This window comes from Pristis pectinata, chromosome 6, assembly GCF_009764475.1.
Source record: "Pristis pectinata isolate sPriPec2 chromosome 6, sPriPec2.1.pri, whole genome shotgun sequence".
Classification (NCBI taxonomy): domain Eukaryota; kingdom Metazoa; phylum Chordata; class Chondrichthyes; order Rhinopristiformes; family Pristidae; genus Pristis; species Pristis pectinata.
The window spans coordinates 104,704,615-104,724,299 of NC_067410.1; the positions used below are offsets into that span (position 1 = coordinate 104,704,615).

The window sequence follows — 19,685 nt, forward strand, 5'->3', positions numbered from 1 at the left end:
CACTTTTTTCGATATTTGCAGATTAGAAATTTTTTAAAAACTACTATACCCTCTTCTCTGACACCTTACAAAATTGAAACTACGGAAAAAATTTTAGGTCTTAATCCTTATCAGAAGGGCTTGATAGCAATAATTTATGATTTAATTATGAAAATACATCTAGAATCATTAGACAAAATTAAGAACGAATGGGAAAGTGAACTCCAGACATCTTTACCTATAGAGACTTGGAAGAAAATTCTTCATTTAGTCAATACATCTTCAATGTGTGCCAGACACTCGTTGATACAGTTTAAGGTAGTCCACAGGGCCCATATGTCCAAAGATAAGTTAGCTCGTTTCTATAACCATATAAATCCTATATGTGATAGATGTAAATCGAATGTGGCTTCTTTGTCACATATATTTTGGTCCTGTCCTCTTCTGGAAAAATATTGGAAAGACATTTTTAACATTATTTCAAACGTATTGAAGATTGATTTACAACCTCACCCTATTACTGCAATTTTTGGACTACCAAGGACAGAGTTTGGCCATTTATCTCCTTCCGCTAACCGTACGATGGCCAAACGATCCATTTTGCTTAAATGGAAGGATCCAATACCCCCTACTACTTTTCAATGGTTTTCTCAAACTATATCATGTTTAAACTTGGAAAAAATCAGGAGTGGTACTGTTGATCCTTCGCTTAAATTTGAAGATATTTGGAGTCCATTTATTCAATATTTTCACATGATGTAGATTCCCTTTCAATAACTTTCCAACTTGGAGGAACGGACTTGACGACATAATATTGTTTTGTTTCTACTGAGAAAGTTTAGCCCAGTTTATTTTTCTTCCCTTTTTGTTGTTTGCTTTTCTTTTGAAAAGTTTTTTTTGTTTAGTTTATATTGTTTATAATTTTTTTATTTATTTGGGTTTTTTTAACTTTATATAATAAATCTTTCTCTTTCCTTTTATATTATATTCATTTACTAAGAGATCATTGGATCTACAGATTTTTTTATATTTTATTGTTCTTTAAGATTACATATACTATTGTGGCGACTCACCGTTTAGTCGGGCGAACCAGCTTGGCAGTCGGGTCGCGCGGCGTTGGAGCGACGAGGCCGAAGATGGCAGCGGGCCTCGTCTTTCCCGAGCGACGGGGAGAACCCGCATGCGGGAAAGTCTTGATGACGTAGTACTTATGTCATTGCCGGTTGCTTTGGGCGGGAACTGTCTCCCTTAAAGGGCGGGAAAATAAACCACATCTTGTTCGACAATCCTCCGACTAGCGTCTTGTTTTATTTCGCGGTAGCAACCGCTACATTGGTGACCCCGACGGTCCAAACGGATTTTGGACCCGCGCAATGGCCGACAGCACAGCAGCCAACGCAGTGGCCCTCAAGCTGCCCACCTTTTGGTCACTTCGGCCCAGCGTCTGGTTTGACCAGGCCGAAGCACAATTCCACCTTTGGCAGATCACCTCCGACTCCACGAAGTACTACCATGTGGTTAGCTCTCTGGACCAAGAGACAGCTGCCCAGGTTGGGGACTTCATCCAGTCGCCTCCTGAGGAAGATAAGTACCCGGCTTTCAAAGACCTTTTGATTCGGACCTTCGGCCTCTCCCGTCGTGAGCGTGCCGCCCGCCTGCTTCATCTGGATGGCCTGGGGGACAGATCCCCATCCGCCCTAATGAGTGAGATGCTGGCATTGGCTGAGGGACACAAGCCATGCCTGATGTTCGAACAGGCCTTCTTCGAACAGCTCCCCAATGACATCCACCTGTTGTTAGCTGACGCCGACTTCAGCAACCCCCGTGAGGTGGCTGCCCGGGCAGATGTCCTGTGGAGGGCCAAGCGCGAGAGCGGCTCGTCCGTCAGTCAAATCACCAGGCCGCGAGCCCAACGCCCGCCTCGCCCGGCCCCAGCAACCGAGCAACCACACCCTAGGAATGCAGACGATGACACGGGTGACCAGCTGTGCTTCTACCATCAGAGGTGGGGTGCAGAGGCCCGTCGATGCCGCCCACCCTGCAAGTTTCAGGGAAACGCCAGGGCCAGCTGCCGCTGATGGCTACGGCGGCTGGCCGCCGACAGAGCCTCCTATTCGTTCAGGACAGGAAATCTGGACGGCGTTTCCTCGTTGATACTGGAGCGGAGGTCAGTATTTTGCCTCCGACCGGCCGCGACACTCGTAACAGGCCACCCGGTCCTCTACTCAATGCTGCCAACGGTACAATGATACGGTCTTTCGGCACCCGTACACTTCAATTACAATTCGGCGGCAGCCGTTTTACCTGGACCTTTACCCTTGCCACGGTCGCCCGACCACTCCGAGGAGCTGATTTCCTTCGGGCCCACAACCTGTTAGTCGACCTGCGAGGGAAGCGGTTAGTCCACTCTAGCACCTTCCAGACCTATCCCCTGGGAGAAATCAGCACACCAGCCCCGCGCCTGGACTCCATTTCCCTTACTGGTGACGATTTCGCCAAGCTCCTAGCCGAATTCCCATCAATTTTGGCACCTTCATTTACGAATTCTAGGCCCAAACACGGGGTACGACACCACATCATTACTACAGGGCCACCCCTTCATGCCCGAGCACGACGATTACCTCCAGACAAGCTCCACCTGGCAAAGGAAGAGTTCCGTCACATGGAGGAGCTGGGGATTGTTCGCAAGTCAGACAGCCCCTGGGCCTCCCCCCTGCACATGGTCCCCAAAGCCACCGGAGGGTGGAGGCCCTGCGGCGACTACCACAGGCTGAATGACGCTACCACCCCGGACCGCTATCCCATCCCTCACATCCAGGACTTCGCAGCGAACTTACACGGGGCCCGCATCTTTTCCAAAGTGGACCTCGTTCGGGGATACCACCAAATCCCGGTCCATCCAGATGACGTCCCCAAGACTGCGATTATCACCCCATTCGGCCTGTTCGAATTCCTTCGGATGCCGTTCGGCCTTAAGAACGCCGCGCAGACCTTCCAGTGGCTGATGGACGCGGTAGGCCTAGACCTGGACTTCGTGTTCACTTACTTAGACGACATACTGATTGCCAGCCGTAACCGCCAGGAACACCTTTCCCACCTCCGCCAGCTGTATTCCCGCCTCCGCGATTTCGGCCTCACGATCAACCCGTCCAAATGCCAATTTGGACTTGACTCTATCAATTTCCTCGGCCACAAAATCACCAGCGACGGGGCAACACCCCGACCCACCAAGGTGGACGCTATCCGCCATTTTGCCCGCCCCGACACAGTCAAAGGCCTATAGGAATTCCTTGGGATGGTCAACTTTTACCATCGGTTCATCCCTGCAGCAGCCCGTATCATGTGCCCTCTGTTCTCGCTGCTGGCTGGTAAGGGCAAGGACATCACCTGGACTGACGAGGCTGTGGCTGCTTTCGTTAAGGCCAAAGACGCCCTGGCAGACTCCACAATGCTTGTACACCCCAGGACTGACATCCCGACTGCCCTAACGGTAGACGCGTCCAACACCGCGGTGGGTGGGGTACTGGAACAGCTACTCGAAGGCTGCTGGCAACCCTTGGCATTTTTGAGCAAGCACCTTAGACCGCCCGAACTGAAGTACAGCGCTTTTGATCGGGAACTTCTAGCGCTGTATCTGGCGGTCCAGCATTTCCGATACTTTCTAGAAGGCAGGCCTTTCACCGCTTTCACCGATCATAAGCCTCTGTCCTTTGCCTTCTCCAAAGTCTCCGATCCCTGGTCAGCTCGTCAGCAGAGACATTTATCCCACATTTCCGAATTCACAACTGATATCCAACATGTCTCCGGAAAGGATAATGTCGTTGCTGATGCACTTTCCAGACCAACCATCCACAACCTATCCTTGGGTGTCGACTACACGGCCCTAGCTGACGCACAGCAAGCCGACGACGAACTGCCCAGCTACAGAACCACAGTCTCGGGTCTGCAGCTCAGAGATTTCTTGGTTGGTCCAGGTCAGCGGACCCTACTTTGCGACGTTGCGACTGGTCAGCTCCGCCCTATAGTCCCTGCAGCCTGGCGGAGACGCGTTTTTGACTCGGTACATGGGTTGGCGCACCCGTCCATCAGATCTACTGTCCGACTGGTCGCCAGCAAGTTTGTCTGGCATGGCCTGCGCAAACAGGTCAGTGAGTGGGCCAGGACTTGTCCGCACTGCCAGACGTCAAAAATCCAGCGACACACCAAGGTCCCACCACAGCAGTTCGAGCCTACCCGTAGGAGGTTCGACCACATACACGTCGACCTCGTGGGCCTTCTGCCGGTTTCAAGAAGAGCCCGGTACCTCCTTACCATCGTGGACCGGTTCACGAGGTGGCCTGAGGCAACCCCCCTGACTGACATCACAACTGATTCCTGCGCCCGGGCGCTGCTCACAACTTGGGTCTCACGTTTTGGTGTTCCGGCCCACATCACTTCAGACAGAGGCACCCAATTCACTTCCAGTCTCTGGGCTGCATTAGTGAACCTGCTAGGGACGCAGCTGCACACCACCACGGCCTACCATCCTCAGTCAAACGGGTTGGTGGAACGTTTTCACTGCCATCTGACATCAGCCTTGATGGCCCGCCTGAAGGGTCCTAACTGGGTTGACGAGCTGCCTTGGGTCCTGCTCGGCATACGCACTGCCCCCAAAGAGGACCTCCGCACTTCGTCAGCTGAGCTTGTGTACGGGGCGCCCCTAGTTGTCCCCGGGGATTTCATACCTGCCCTTCGAGACCAAGGGGAACAACCCCCAGCAGTCCTACAAAGACTGCGCGAGAAGCTTGGCCCCGATTCCCACCTCACGGCACGGTCAAGCCCCATCCTGCCAGCCCAAGGAACTACGGGACTGTAAGTTTGTTTTCGTTCGCAGGGGCACACCTCGGGCGCCATTGCAACGACCATATGAGGGACCGTTCTGAGTCATACGGAATAATGGATCCACCTTTATTTTGGACATTGGAGACAGGGAACAGGTTTTCATGGCGGACCGCCTCAAACCGGCCCATTTGGATCTGCAACAACCTGTCGAGGTTGCAACGCTGCGACGCAGAGGCTGGCCCCCTAAGCGGCAGCTGGCACAGCCCGCGGACCTTGGGGACTGTATCGCCGGTTCTGGGGGGGGTTGTGTGGTGACTCACTGTTTAGTCGGGCGAACCGGCTCGGCAGTCGGGTCGCGTGGCGTCGGAGCGACGAGGCCCAAGATGGTGGCGGGCCTCGTCTTTCCCGAGCGACGGGGAGAACCCGCGTGCGGGAAAGTCTTGATGATGTAGTACTTACGTCATTGCCGGTTGCTTCGGGCGGGAACTGTCTCCCTTAAAGGGCCCGCGCAAGGCGGGAAAATAAACCACTTCTTGTTCGACAATCCTCCGACTAGCGTCTTGTTTTATTTCGCAGTAGCAACCGCTACACTATGATTGTTATCCTGATCTCTTTGTATTACATGTATAAATATTGATGCTATATATCAATCTGTATTAATTTGAAAACTAATAAAAAGATTGAAAAAGAAAGGATAAAATGTCGGCACAACATTGTGGGCCAAAGGACCTGTACTGTAGTGTTCTATGTTATCCAGTGAAGCAGAGCTGATATTACTTAATCAGGAGTTAGTTTGAACAAACTCAGATGCTCTGCACAGATCCTTCTGATTCATTTATTTGTGTCTTTTCAGCGATGTGGGGAGTCTGAAGTCTTGGACGAGAAGGAGTCTATTTCTTCTGTGTCACTTACTGGCTCAAGCCTTCCTGTTTTCCAGAACATTTTGCTTCGGTTCCTCGATACCCAAGCTCCTGTATTAAGTAAGCATTAGTTCTTGTTTTCTGCTCTTGTTGACCTGCCTGTGAGACCTTTATTTCCAACATACCAATATCGTTCTGAGAGAGAGCATCTGGAGAAGAAAACTGTTCAGGGTCTACTTTTTCCATGCAGACAAATTTCTCCATAATTCTCTGGCAAGAGGTTGGCAGAAACTCTAGGGCAAAAGATAGAACCATACAGCACAAAACAGGCCCTTCGGCCCACCATGTTGTGCCGTCCATCAAACCACCCTCACACTACCTAACCCCTTCCTCCCGCATATCCCCCCATCCCACACTCCTCCATATGCCTATCCAACAAACTCTTGAACCTGTTCAATGTATCTGCCTCCACCACCACCCCAGGCAGTGCATTCCATGCACCAACCACTCTCTGGGTGAAAAACCTCCCCCTGACATCTCCCCTGAACCTCCCACCCGCAACCTTAAAGCCATGCCCTCTCGTCTTGAGCATTGGTGCCCTGGGAAGGAGGCGCTGACTGTCTACTCTATCTATTCCTCTCAATATTTTATGTACCTCTATCATGTCTCCTCTCATCCTCCTCCTTTCCAGTGAATAAAGCCCTAGCACCTTAAGCCCCTCCTCATATTCAATACTCTCTAATCCGGGCAGCATCCTGGTAAATCTCCTCTGCACCCTCTCCAACGCCTCCACATCCTTCCTATAATGAGGCGACCAGAACTGAACACAGTACTCTAAGTGCGGCCTAACTAGAGTTTTGTAAAGCTGCATCATCACCTTGCGGCTCTTAAACTCAATCCCGCGACTTATGAAAACCAACATCCCATTGGCCTTCTTAACTGCTCTTTCCACCTGTGAGGCAACTTTCAATGAACTGTGAATATGAACCCCCAGATCCCTCTGCTCCTCCACACTGCCAAGTACCTTGCCATTTACCCAGTACTCTGCCCTGGAGTTTGTCCTTCCAAAGTGTACCACCTCACACTTCTCCAGATCGAACTCCATCTGCCACTTGTCAGCCCAGCTCTGCATCCTATCAATATCCCTCTGTAAGCTTCTACAGCCCTCCACACTATCCACAACACCACCAATCGTTGTATCATCTGCAAACTTGCTAACCCAGCCTTCCACCCCCTCATCTAAGTCGTTAATAAATATCACAATAAGTAGAGGTCCCAGAACCGATCCCTGCGGGACACCACTAGTCACTGCCTTCCAATCCGAGGGCACTCCTTCCACCACAACCCTCTGCTTTCTACATGCAAGCCAATTCCTAATCCACACAGCCAAGCTTCCTTGGATCCCTTGGCCTCTGACCTTCTGAAGAAGCCTACCATGAGGAACCTTATCAAACACCTTACTAAAATCCATGTAAACCACATCCACCGCACTGCCCTCATCAATCTTTCTGGTCACCTCCTCAAAGAACTCTATCAGGCTTGTGAGGCAAGATCTTCCTTTCACAAAGTCATGCAGGCTGTCCCTAATCAGTCCATGATTCTCTAGGTGTTCATAAATCCTATCCCTTAGAATCCTTTCTAACAGCTTACCCACCACAGACATGAGACTCACTGGTCTATAATTCCCTGGCCTATCCCTATTACCTTTTTTGAACAAGGGGACAACATTCGCAACCCTCCAATCCTCTGGCACCATCCCCGTGGACAACTAGGACTCAAAGATCCTTACCAGCGGTTCAACAATCTCCTCCCTAGCCTCTTGAAGCAGCCTGGGGAAAATCCCGTCAGGCCCCGGAGATTTATCTGTCTTAATATTATTTAACAACTTCAACACATCCTCTCTCTTGATATTTACAACCTCGAGAACATTACCCCTACCAGCACTCCCTTCCGCGTCATCAAGACCCCTCTCCCTGGTGAATACCGAAGAGAAGTACTCATTGAGAACTTCTCCCACTTCCGCCACCTCCAGGCAAATTCTCCCACCTTTGTCCTTAATTGGACCTACCTTTACCCTAGCCATCCTCCTACCCTTCACGTACTTGAAAAAGGCCTTGGGATTTTCCTTAACCCTACTAGCCAACGCCTTTTCATGTCCCCCTCTAGCTCTCCTCAGCCCTTTCTTAAGTTCCTTCCTCGCTACCCTATATTCCTCACGGGCCCTGTCTGAATCTTGCTACTTATACCTCACGTACGCTACCTTCTTCCCCCTAACAAGTCGTTCCACCTCTCTCGTCACCCACGGTTCCTTCACCCTGCCATTCCTTCCCTGCCTCACCGGGACATATTTATCCCTAACATCCTGCATAAGATCCCTGAACATCGACCACATCTCCATGGTACATTTTCCTTCAAAAAGGACATCCCAATTTACACTCCCAAGTTCTCTCCTTATAGCCTCATCGTTCGCCCTTCCCCAATTAAAAATCCTCTTGTCCTCTCTGCACCTGTCCCTGTTCATGACAATTTTAAAGGTTATGGAGCAATGGTCACTGTCCCCCAAATGCTCACCCACCAATAGATCCTTCCCCTGTCCTGGTTCATTTCCTAAAACTAGATCTAACGTGGCATTCGCTCTAGTCGGCCTGTCGACATACTGCATCAGGAATCCCTCCTGGACACATTTAACAAATTCCGTCCCATCTAAACCTTTGGCACTAAGCAGGTTCCAGTCTATATTTGGGAAGTTGAAGTCTCCCATTATAACAACCCTGTTATTTTTGCTTCTCTCCAAACACTGCCTGCCAATCTGCTCCTCTATATCTCTACAGCTACCGGGGGGCCTATAGAATACTCCTAGTAGAGTAACTGCTCCTTTCTTGTTCCTTAATTCCACCCATACAGACTCTAGAGATGATCCTTCTACAACATCCGTCCTTTCCACAGCCGTAACAGTGTCCCTGACCAGTATCGTCACCCGTCCTCCTCTTCTCCCCCCTTCCCTATCCCTCTCAAAACACCGAAAACCAGGAATATTCAATATCCACTCCTCTCCTGATGTCAGCCACGTCTCAGTAATAGCCACGATATCATAGTCACCCATACTTATCCAAGCCCTCAGTTCATCTCCCTTATTCCTGACACTTCTTGCATTTAAGTAAACACACTTCAGTCCATCTACCTTACTACTTTTATAGCCTGTATTCTGCTTCTCCTTCCCCAAAGCCTCTCTACCTGTTTGATCTAACTTTTCCCCATCCCCTTCTTCCTCTGACCTACTCCTACAGTTCCCTTCCCCCTCACAAGCTAGTTTAAACCCTCCCGAACCACCCTAGCAAATCTCGCCGCAAGGATAGAATAAATGGAAGAACATATTTGCTGCTACAGTATTTCTTGCTTCCCACATTAACCACCCATCCATCTGCTCATTGTTTTTAACAAAGCTAGAATGGAAGATTGGGAAAGCTCGCTGGGATTTCTGGGGTTTCGGTCTTCTCGTACAATCAGCAGCTGTTACCGTGAGGTTCAGAATTCAGCTTGGAAAGAAATCATTAGTGATTTTCACTTTCTTCTTTTCTGTAATGTTGAAGTTCCATGCAAGCCCTTAAAGTGACTGTTTCCAAAGAATTAGTCTCAGACGCAGCAGCAAATTTAACTATTTGAAAGCACTCCAGATTTGTCCTTATTCGGAAGGTCCAGTTTTCTCATTTCTTCTTAAAAGCTGAAAAGTAACTCTGCATCAAATATCAACCCAAATTTAAAAACAAAAGATCCAGATGAAGGATCGCGACCCAATATGTCAACTGTCCATTTCCCTCCACAGATGCTACCTGACCCACTGAGTTCCACCAGCAGTTTGTTTTTTTTACACTCCAGATTCCAGCATCTGCAGTCTCTTGTGTCTCCATCAACACAAGTAACTCAGTTAAACAGAGTTAGATCAAGGTTTTAGAATGAGATGTGGAAATGCATTTATATAAGCAAGACAATTTACACATGGCACAGTGAAGGCTAGTAATCTGGAAATATTTTGAAATGTATTTTCCATTTTGAAAGTTCATTGAGGTGAAACGTTAACTCGGTTTCTCTGCCTGACTCTGGGTGTCCCCAGCATTTTCTGTTTTTATTGCACGTAATTAAGTTTCGCTTATCGCATTGATAATTGAAGCTTTCGTATGAGGAACCCTTGCGTGGGAGACAGAAAGAAAAACAACTTTTTGTCCTGTTTCATTCCTGTTATGTCACAGGAATTAGAGGAGGCTATCTAATTCTGGAGTATGTTACACCGTTTGGTTAGAGCATGGCTGATCTGTAACTTAACTTGATCAAACCATTTATATCCAACAACCCCCAAACCTTTGGTTACTAGAAATCTGTCAGTCTCATATTTAATATTCATAACTGACTTAATATCAATTTGTGGAAGAGAGTTGCAAGCTGCTGTCACTCTGTGTGGAGAAATGCTTCCCAGCTTCATCCCCATACACCCTGTCTCTCACATTTAATCTGTGCACTCTTGTTCAAGACCTTGTCACTTATGGAAATAGTTTCTCTTGAACCTGTTTCCAAAAATGTATTGGAAACTGTGATTGAATCACCCGTTTACCAATTCATCGAAGGAAAGAATGGGCAAGAAGGAACAAACTAGGGAAGATCTATGACTCCTCAATACTTCATTTTATTTTTGCATCAAATTGGTTCAGTTATTCTGTTCAGATCTTTTGCTGGATAGTAGTCTGAAGTCAAATCAATTAGACTCTGACTATAGTTGCAGTTTCACCAGTTTGATTATATTTTTAGGTGTGTAAGATTCTGTTTTTGGCCTTCCCTGCTTGGGAAACATTAAGTTTTAATTCTCTCTCTTGCTCACGCTGCTGTTCCAAGAAAACTCACTTTAAACAAAATATGTACCGAACCTGGATCGGGGAACAGACACTTTTGATAATGTACTTCACAATTTTCTGGACTGCAGATCAATGCTAGTATCTCTATCTTCTCAGAATAGATGCTAGTAATTGTAACCACTTGTACTTTTATACCATCCTTCATTTCTTTACCACCTCCTTTGAACCAATAAAGTTCTTTAATCCTTCCTGCCTATCATAGACCTCTATTCATCCCTTCCCCTGTGAAAACTTGACTGTGTTCTATTCTTTTTAGAAAAACACATTACTCCTCAAACTTGCAGTTGAGCTGACAAATTAACTTTGTCTCCTCACGGATGCTGCTTGACTTGCTGAGTATTTCCAGAATCTTTTTATATTTCAGGTTGGCAAAATCTTTAGTGCTTGCTTTTAAAATCACAGAAGGAATAAAGGAGGATCAGAGGGATCTTGGGGACAACATCCATAGATCCCTCAAGGTTGCCACGCAGGTTGATAGGGTTGTTAAGAAGGCATATGGAGTGTTGGCCTTCATTAGTTGGGGTATTGAGTTCAAGAGCTGCGAGGTAATGATGCAGCTCTATAGAACTCTGGTCAGACCACACTTGGAGTATTGTGTTCAGTTCTGGTCGCCTCATTATAGAAAGGATGTGGAAGCTTCAGAGAGGGTGCAGAGGAGAATTACCAGGATGCTGCCTGGATTGGAGAGCATGTCTTATGAGGATAGATTGAGTGAGCTAGAGCTTTTCTCTTTGGAGAGAAAGAGGATGAGAGGTGACTTGATAGAGGTTACAAGATGATAAGAGGCATAGATCGAGTGGACAGTCAGAGACGTTTTCCCAGGACGACAATGGCTAACATGAGGGGACATAATTTTAAGGTGATTGGAGGAAGGTATTAGGGGGGATGTCGGAGGTAAGTTTTTTACACAGAGTGGTGGGTGCGTGGAACACACTGCCAGCAGAGGTTGTGGGGGCAGATACATTAGGGACATTTAAGAGACTCTTAGGTAGCCACATGAATGATAGAGAAATGGGGGGCTATGTGAGAGGGAAGGGTTAGATATATCTTAGAGCAGGATAAAATGTTAGCACAACATTGTGGGCTTGAAAGGCCTGTACTGTGCTGTAGTGTTCTATATTCTATGTAGAAACAGGCCCTTCAGCCCACCATGTCCATGCTAACCATTAAATACCCACCTATTTTAATCTCATTTACCGGTACTTGGTCTATAGCCTTCTATCCTTTGATTCAAGTATTCATCTCAATACTTCTCGCATGTTGTGACAGTAGCTGCCTCCATACCCGCTCAAGCTTTGCCTTCCAAGTTCCAATCAGTCCCTGGGTGAAAAGTTCTTCCTTAGAGCCCTTCTAAACCTCCTACCCCTTATTTTAAACCTTTGCCCTCTAGTTTTAGGTACCTCTGCTATAGGGAAAGATTTCCTACCATCTAGACTATGCATGCCCCTCATAGCTCCCACCTCTGCCTCCTCTACTCCACCTCAAACAAAGCCAGCCTATCCACTCCGTAACCAAAACATTCCATTCCAGGCAACATCCTGATGAATCTGCTCTGCACTCTCTCCAATGTGATCATGTTCTTGTACACAGTACTCTAGCTGTGGCCCAACCAATGTTTTATAAAATTGTACCATAACTTTCCCTGCTCTTAGAATCTGGCAATCAAACTCTTCTGAATTGTTGTTGAATTCGTTATACCATTCTTTTAATTTGCCTGTGTTGCTGCCTTCTGGGCTCCTTGGACTTGTACACTGACGTCCCTGTGTTCAATATTCCCTAGGGTCCGAACAGTCATTGTGTATGCCCTACCCTTATTTGTCCGCCGAAAGTGCGTCACTTCACACCTATCAGGACTCAATTCCATCTGCCATTGCTTTACCTTTTTACCAACTGATCAATGTTATCGTGTAACCTATGGTTTTCCTCCTATCAATAACACAAAAATTTTCATGTCATCTGCTTGCTTACTAATCATATCTCCTACATTCATATCCACATTGTTAATATCTATAACAGTAAGGGTTCCAACCCTGATGCCTGTAGTACATTGCTGACCATCTTCCAAGTGTAGGTTAATCCTGACCCTCAGAATTTTTATGTCATCATAGAAAAGGAGGAGGTATTACATGGCTATGCAGGCTTAAAGGTGGATAAATACCCAAGGCCTCATAAGATATATCCCAGACTAGTACAGGAGACAGGAAGAAATTTCTGAGGCCCTGACTGAGATTTTTAAATCTTCATTGGCTACAGGTGAGGTGCCAGATGACTGGAGGGTGGTACTTTTATTCATTTTATTAGGAGAGATAAGTACGAGAGGACATGGCTTTAGGGTGAAAGGGGAAAGGTTTAGGGGGAACATTAGAGGGAACTTCTTCACTCAAAGAGTGGTGGGAGTGTGGAATCGGCTGCCATCTGATGTGGTAAATGCGGGCTCGCTCTTAACTTTTAAGAGTAAATTGGATAGATATATGGATGAGAGAGGTCCGGAGGGGTATGGGCTAGGGGCAGGTAAATTGGACTAGCCGAATAATGTTTCGGCACCGTCTAGAAGGGCCGAATGGCCTGTTTTCTGTGCTGTAGTTTTTCTATGGTTTTCTAAGAAGAGTAGCAGGAATAAGCCAGGTAATTGCAGGCCTGTGAGTCCCTCCTCAGCAGTATGGAAATTACAGGAAAAAAAAATTTCTGAGGGTCAGGATTAACCTACTCTTGGAAGTGCAGGATTTGATCAAAGATAGCATGGCTTTGTTAGGGGAAGATCCTGTCTGATCAATACGATTGTATTTTTTGAAGAGGTAACAAGACGTTTGATGAGGCCACTGTGAAAGATGTTGTCTAAATGAACTTCAGTAAGGCCTTTGACTTGGTCCCACAATAGATTCTGATCCAAAATGTTAAAGCCCATGGGATCCGGGGCAACTTGGAATGAAAACTGGCTTGGTATTACAAGGCAAAGGATTTCATTGTTTCCCCTCACCCCCCTAGGATTTCATTGTTTCCCCCCACCCCCCTAGAATTTCATTGATTTCACCCCCCCCCCCACCAACCAAGTTCTACAACGACAATGTCCTTCTCCTTGGAGAATACGAATGAAAGGTATTCATTTAAGACCTTGCCTCCCTCCTCTGACTCCACACACATTGCCATTTTGGTCTCTAGTTGGCCCTGCTGTTTCACTGGTTACCCTCTTGTCCTTAACATACTTATAAAATACTTTGATACTTTGGAATTCTCCTTTATTGTCTGCCATTTATATTTCATGCCACCTTTTTGTCCTCCAAATTTCTTGAAGTACCCCCTATACTTTCTATACTGAAGGGCCCTGCCCTATTTTCATTTCTTTAGACCTGACCTATATTTCCTTACTTTCTTTATTCAACCCTTGATATCCCGGGTTCTTTGTACTTTTACCCTGATGGGAACACATTGGCCATGAGCTCTCGCTATTTCACTGTTGAATGTCTCCTGCTTTTTGGAGGTAGACCTCTTAAACTCTTCTTTGTGTGTCTGAGCAGAGTTCCAAATTGCAGTTGGGGAACATGAGCCAAAATTGTAATAGTTGGCGGCTGTCAATTTGCTGCACTTGGTTGTTTTGAAATTTTACATGTTGTTGAAGAATTCTGGTCCTCATGGTATTTTTTTTCACATATGTGAACCAGCTGACCTCAATAATGAAAACGAGAAGGCAGAATTTATAAATCTAGTGCTGCTGTTCTGCGAGTTCATTCGCCATGATGTCTTCTCGCACGATGCGTACATGTGCACACTTATATCCCGTGGAGACCTCACCTCCGTCACTGCTGCAGCGAGACCACGATCACCTACTGCAGACAACTCGGAGGAACACTACGCAAAGGAGCACGACAGCGGCCACCTGGGTGTTAAACTGGAGGTGAGCGTGCTGTTGGGAGGGGCAGTGACATTGACACAGCCTTTTTTTTATTTAAACAAATCTGTATTTTTTTTCAAATCATCCAATTACTCCCAGTTTGTCATTTCCTTTTGCTTAACCTAGTCTGTCAGAGATGAGAGACAGCGGATGCTGCAATCCAGAGAGGGGAAAAAACAAACTGCTGGAGGAACTCAGCGGGTCAGGTAGCATGTGTGGAGTGGCCTGTTGACTGTCCGATTTCCCTCTACAGATGCTGCCTGTCCTGCTGAGTCCCTCCAACGGTTTGTTTTTGCTGCTGTAGAGAGAGAGAGAGAGAGAGCACGGAGACACAGTTCCTTTGGCCCACAGGCCCATCAAGAACTCAAGCTAATCACATTTTTTTATTTTCCCCATATCTTCATCAACTCGACTCCAGAGGATAAATTTTTAAAGATAGCTATGATAATAAAATGTTCTGTGGTATTCATCAGCTACTGGAAACAGTATATGTAACTTTAGTTTAATTATGGGCAGCATTGTGGTGAATATTCAATGAAATGAAAAAAATTAGAGGAGATATCTGCAGAGTGACATGATACAGGTAGCAATGGAAAACACACGTTTCTGACTTGTAGAAACATCAGTTTACAGACAGTCCTCAGGAATGGAACCCTTGTGTAACCCAGGGGCTGCCTGTACATTTATGAGGTCTCCCCTCAGCCTCCGATACTCCAGAGAAAACAATCCAAGTTTGTCCACCCTCTCCTTATAGCTACTGCTCTCCAATCCAGACAACACCCCGGTGAAACTCTTCTACACCCTCTCCAAAGCCTCCACATACATCCAGAACTGCACGCAATACTCCAAGTGTGGCCTAACTAAAGTTTGAGACAGCTGCAGCATGACTTGCCAATTTTACGCTCAGTGCCCTGACTGATGAAGGCAAGCATGCCCTCCGGCCTTAATCACTCTCTTGTGTTGCCACTTTCAGGGAGCTGTGGACTTGCACCCCAAGTTCCCTCTGTACAGCAATGCTCCTGCCATTCACTGTACACTTTCCTCTTGCATATGAACTCCTAAAATGCAACACCTCACACTTGTCCGGATTAACCATCTGTGATCTTTCCACTCTAATTTCCAACTGATCCATATCCTGCTGTATCCTGCGACAACCTTTCTCATTCTCCACAACTCCACCAATTTTCATGTCATCTGCGATGAAGGGCATAAGCGAAGATGCAGAGTAAAGAATAGAGTGATAACTAAGAAATTCTATCCATCAAGAAAGACCGTTTCGCAGAACACCTGCACTCTGTCCGTAACCGCGATCTACATCTCCCCGTTGCCAGTCACTTCAACTCCCCCTCCCACGCTATCACTGACATGTCAGTCCTCGGCCTCCTCCACTGCCAGAAGAATTCCAAGTGCAAGCTGGAGGAACAGCACCTCATTTTCCGTCTTGGAACCTTGCAGCCTAACGGCATAAACAGTGACTTCTCCCTCATTAAGTAACCTCCACCCCCTTCTGCACCCCACTCCCCAACCACATTTACTTTTTTCATCCCTTTCCTAGCATATCTCTTTTTTTTTCTACCCTTTTTTTTCTCTCCTTACCCTTGACCCATCCCCTGGTGGATCTGCTCTCCCCTCCTCCCCTGCACTTGCCTATCACTATCTCTTACCTGCATCTACCTATCACCACCTTGTGCCCACCCCGTCTCCCCTCTTCTGTCCACCTATCACTGCTCTCCTTTTACCTCCTATATATTGGGCTTGTGAGGGAGAGATGAACAAAAGGATACCCTGTGATAGGGTGAGGATGGCTTGTCCGAGGCTTGCATGGGATTTAAATGCTTCATAGAAGTGATGATCCAAATGTTGCTTTTCTGAGTTGTGGATGGATGCAATTATCTCACTATTCTTTGTGGGATCTTGCTGTGCATTTTTTGATGACTTGGTTTGCCTGAGCTTACAAGGAGAAAGACTTGCGTGCTCCTTCGTGGCTTATCACAATCTCAGGATGTCTCAAATGCAGGCAGAGCAAGAACAGCAACGAGATAATGACTCTGATTTCATGAGTCTTGATCTTGAGATAAATGTGAGCCATGATGTTAGAGCTTACCTCCTTTGTTCTTGGGCTAGTGCTGCAAAATCTTTTATTGAGAGGGCCAGCAAGGGCTTGCATTAATTCCACATCCGAAAGATGAGGCTTACAGCAATGCAACAACCCCACAGCACGTCACCAGAGCATCTGCCTACTTTGTTCTTGGTCTCTGGAATGGGATTCCTACCCCTCCTTTGCACTTCTCCCCAAATATCTTCAGAACTGGAGGCATGTGTATTCCCAGCTGAGCCACACGTGACTTCATAACTGTAAGAGATGACAATTCAAATGCAGTTCATTGGCTGGAAAGCACTTTGGGACGTGTAAAAGGCTAAATCCAATAACTTGTTCATGATGGTGAATTCTCTTTAAGGAACAAGCTGGAATTGGTGAACTTTGTAGAAGTGAGTGGTAGAGCTGCTGCTCATAGCTTCAGTGACCTGGGTTCAAACCTGACCTCCGGTACCGTCTGTGTGGTGTTTGCACCTCCTGCCTATGACTGTGCTGTGTGGGTCTCCTCCAGCTGCTCTGGTTTCCTCCCACACCTCAGAAATATGTGGATTGGCAGGCTAGTTGATCAATGTTAATTGCTTCACGTGTAAAGGTGAGTGGGAGAATCTAAGGGGAATGGATAGGAATGTGGGGAGAATGGGTTGGAGGCAAAAATTAGGTGGGGAATGGGATTACTGTATGAGCTGGCACAGATCCACTGGGCCAAATGGTTGCCTCCTATGTCATAAGGAATTGTGGAAACGGGGACATAGTCAGCAGATGAATACACTGAGCTGAAGGCATTTCTCACAGTCCCTGATCAGTGAGTTTGTTTTTAGTGATAACAAAATTACTTAGAGCAAAAGGATATTGTCTTGATAATTGTTCCCTTATGAAATAAGCAATGAATGTTCAGCTACCCAATTAAAGATGGTTATGGCTGGAGACTGGCTTGGAAAATGTTGCAGGTGTAGGGGGCTAGTTTCTCTGCAAAGTTTGCATGTGCTTGTCAGCCATTGTGAGAATGCATTGCAGGAGTTTCGAAAATTGCTTCTTTTAAGGGAGTTAATGGGTATTTCCCTGCTCTGCTGTGTTCTAACGTGTGCATAATTGGCTGCGATCAGTAATAAATTTTCCGGGAATAAATCAGTAATAAATTTTCCGGGAAGATTAAATGCACAGGTTGTTAAATATTGTTTCAGTATTGACATCTCGGGTGTTTTTACCAGTCGATTGAACATCATGGCTATTGACCTGAGTATCTGAGGAGAATTATTTTCAGCTTTGTGCAAATATTGTCCATTCCTTTCTTTTTTTAAAAAAAGTCTACATCTTATTCTGAAAATGAAGCATTTTCATTTCATATGCAGAAGTGTCGAATCATTCTGTGGCAGTCCTTCCAACAAATCTATTTCTTTCTTGAATTTTGTCAGCTGTGAACTCCAGTTTTAGAATGGGGATTTATTCTCTGCCAAGTCACAATGTGAGAAAGGGAAATGAAACAAAAAAATTAGTGACTATCTCTCAGGGTGCTATGTTTGAAATATGCAGGGACTTTTCTAAGATAGCTAGTGTTAAAACCAGCATTGTTAATGTAAATTCATTTGTTATTGCTTGAAATGGAATACTGAGCCATCAACTTATAAATTAGTTATAAATCAAAATATGTGATCTATTTGGTGCTTGTCATTGTATAGAAGTCACTGACAATTCCCGAAAGGTAGTGGGTAAAGTACAAACGTATAGTGTGGTCAATTGTCTTAATTGGTGTCTGCAGACACGGTAGTGTAGTGGTTAGTGTAACACTATTACAGTGCCAGCGACCTGGCTTCAATTCCAGCCACTGTCTGTAAGGAGTTTGTATGTTCTCCCCGTGTCTGTGTGGGTTTCCTCCGGGTGCTCTGGTTTCCTCCCACGTTCCAAAGGCGTAGGGGTTAGGAAGTTGTGGGCATGCTATGTTGGCGCCAGAAGTGTGGCGACACTTGCGGACTGCCCCCAGAACATTCTACGCAAAAGATGCATTTCACTGTGTGTTTCGATCTACATGTGACTAATAAAGATATCTTATGTAGGGAGTACCTTTTATGTCTTGCTTCCCCTCTGTGATACATTGCAATGTAGTCCATGCCTCATGCTCAAGGTTCAAATCCTGGAACTATTTGGCGGGTTCTTGGATAAGCTACTAATTTTCATGTGGGTCCATGGGTCATGGAGCCGTACAGCATGGAAACAGGCCCTTTGGCCCAACTGGTCCATACTGACCAAGATGCCCCATCTAAGCAAGTCTCATTTGCCCGTGTTTGGCCCATTTCCCTCTAAACCTTTCCTATCCTTGTACCTGTCCAAGTGTCTTTTAAATGTTGTTAATGTACCTGTCTCAACCATTTCCTCTGGCAGCTCATTCCATATGGGGACCACCCTCTGGGTGAAAAAGTTGCCCCTCAGATTGCTATTAAATCTCTGCCCTCTCACCCTAAGCCCTGTGCGCTTTAGTTCTTGATTCCCCAACACTGGGTGAATGCACAAAGTCTTTTTCCCAATCTATAGCCCTCTATCTATGCATTGTGTTTTTACAAGGGATGTCAGATTTGAAGTACTTTTGGTGAACCAGGAGGTTTGATCGAACTTGAATAGGGCACAGGGAGTGTGGTAGGAGCCTTCCTGCTTGTGTGACTTTTCCCTGCTGAAGTTACTGTCCAGTATGACTAGGAAAGGGACTGGATGCTGGTAAACCCTGTCCCAGTTGGAACATCAAGGTAACGATCTGCTGGAGGAATTCAGTGGGTTGAGCAATATCAGTTGGGTGGGGGGAGTGGGGGTGGGCGCTGTGATGAAGTGGAATTGTGGACGTTTCAGGTTGAGACCCTGTATCAGAGGTTCGATCCGAAATGTCGGCAGTTCCTTTTTCCCCCCATAGATGCTGCTTGGCCCCCTGTGTTCCTCCAGCGGGTTGTTTGTTGCTCCAGATTCTAGCTGTCTCCATGTTAAAATCACAATTGGTTCTATGGGTGGAGCTTTTAATTCACCAGGCTGATCACTGGGTTTTTTTTTACGAGCAATGGTTGAGCAGGTTAGGCCTCTACTCCATGGGGATGAGAGATGATCTTATTGAAACTTATAAGATTCTGAGGGGACTTGACAGGGTAAATGGTGAG

At 46.4% G+C, this 19,685-nt stretch overlaps 1 protein-coding gene across 1 annotated transcript in view; it reads left to right on the forward strand.

The window, feature by feature from the left end:
• LOC127571939 (mediator of RNA polymerase II transcription subunit 12-like protein) overlaps window positions 1–19,685 on the forward strand; it is a 499,625-nt gene that overhangs the window by 112,281 nt on the left and 367,659 nt on the right. Inside the window, exons 13-14 of the mRNA XM_052018705.1 lie at window positions 5,654–5,780; window positions 14,224–14,456. Coding sequence (XP_051874665.1) covers window positions 5,654–5,780; window positions 14,224–14,456 — 360 coding nt within the window. The remainder of the gene's footprint in view (window positions 1–5,653; window positions 5,781–14,223; window positions 14,457–19,685) is intronic.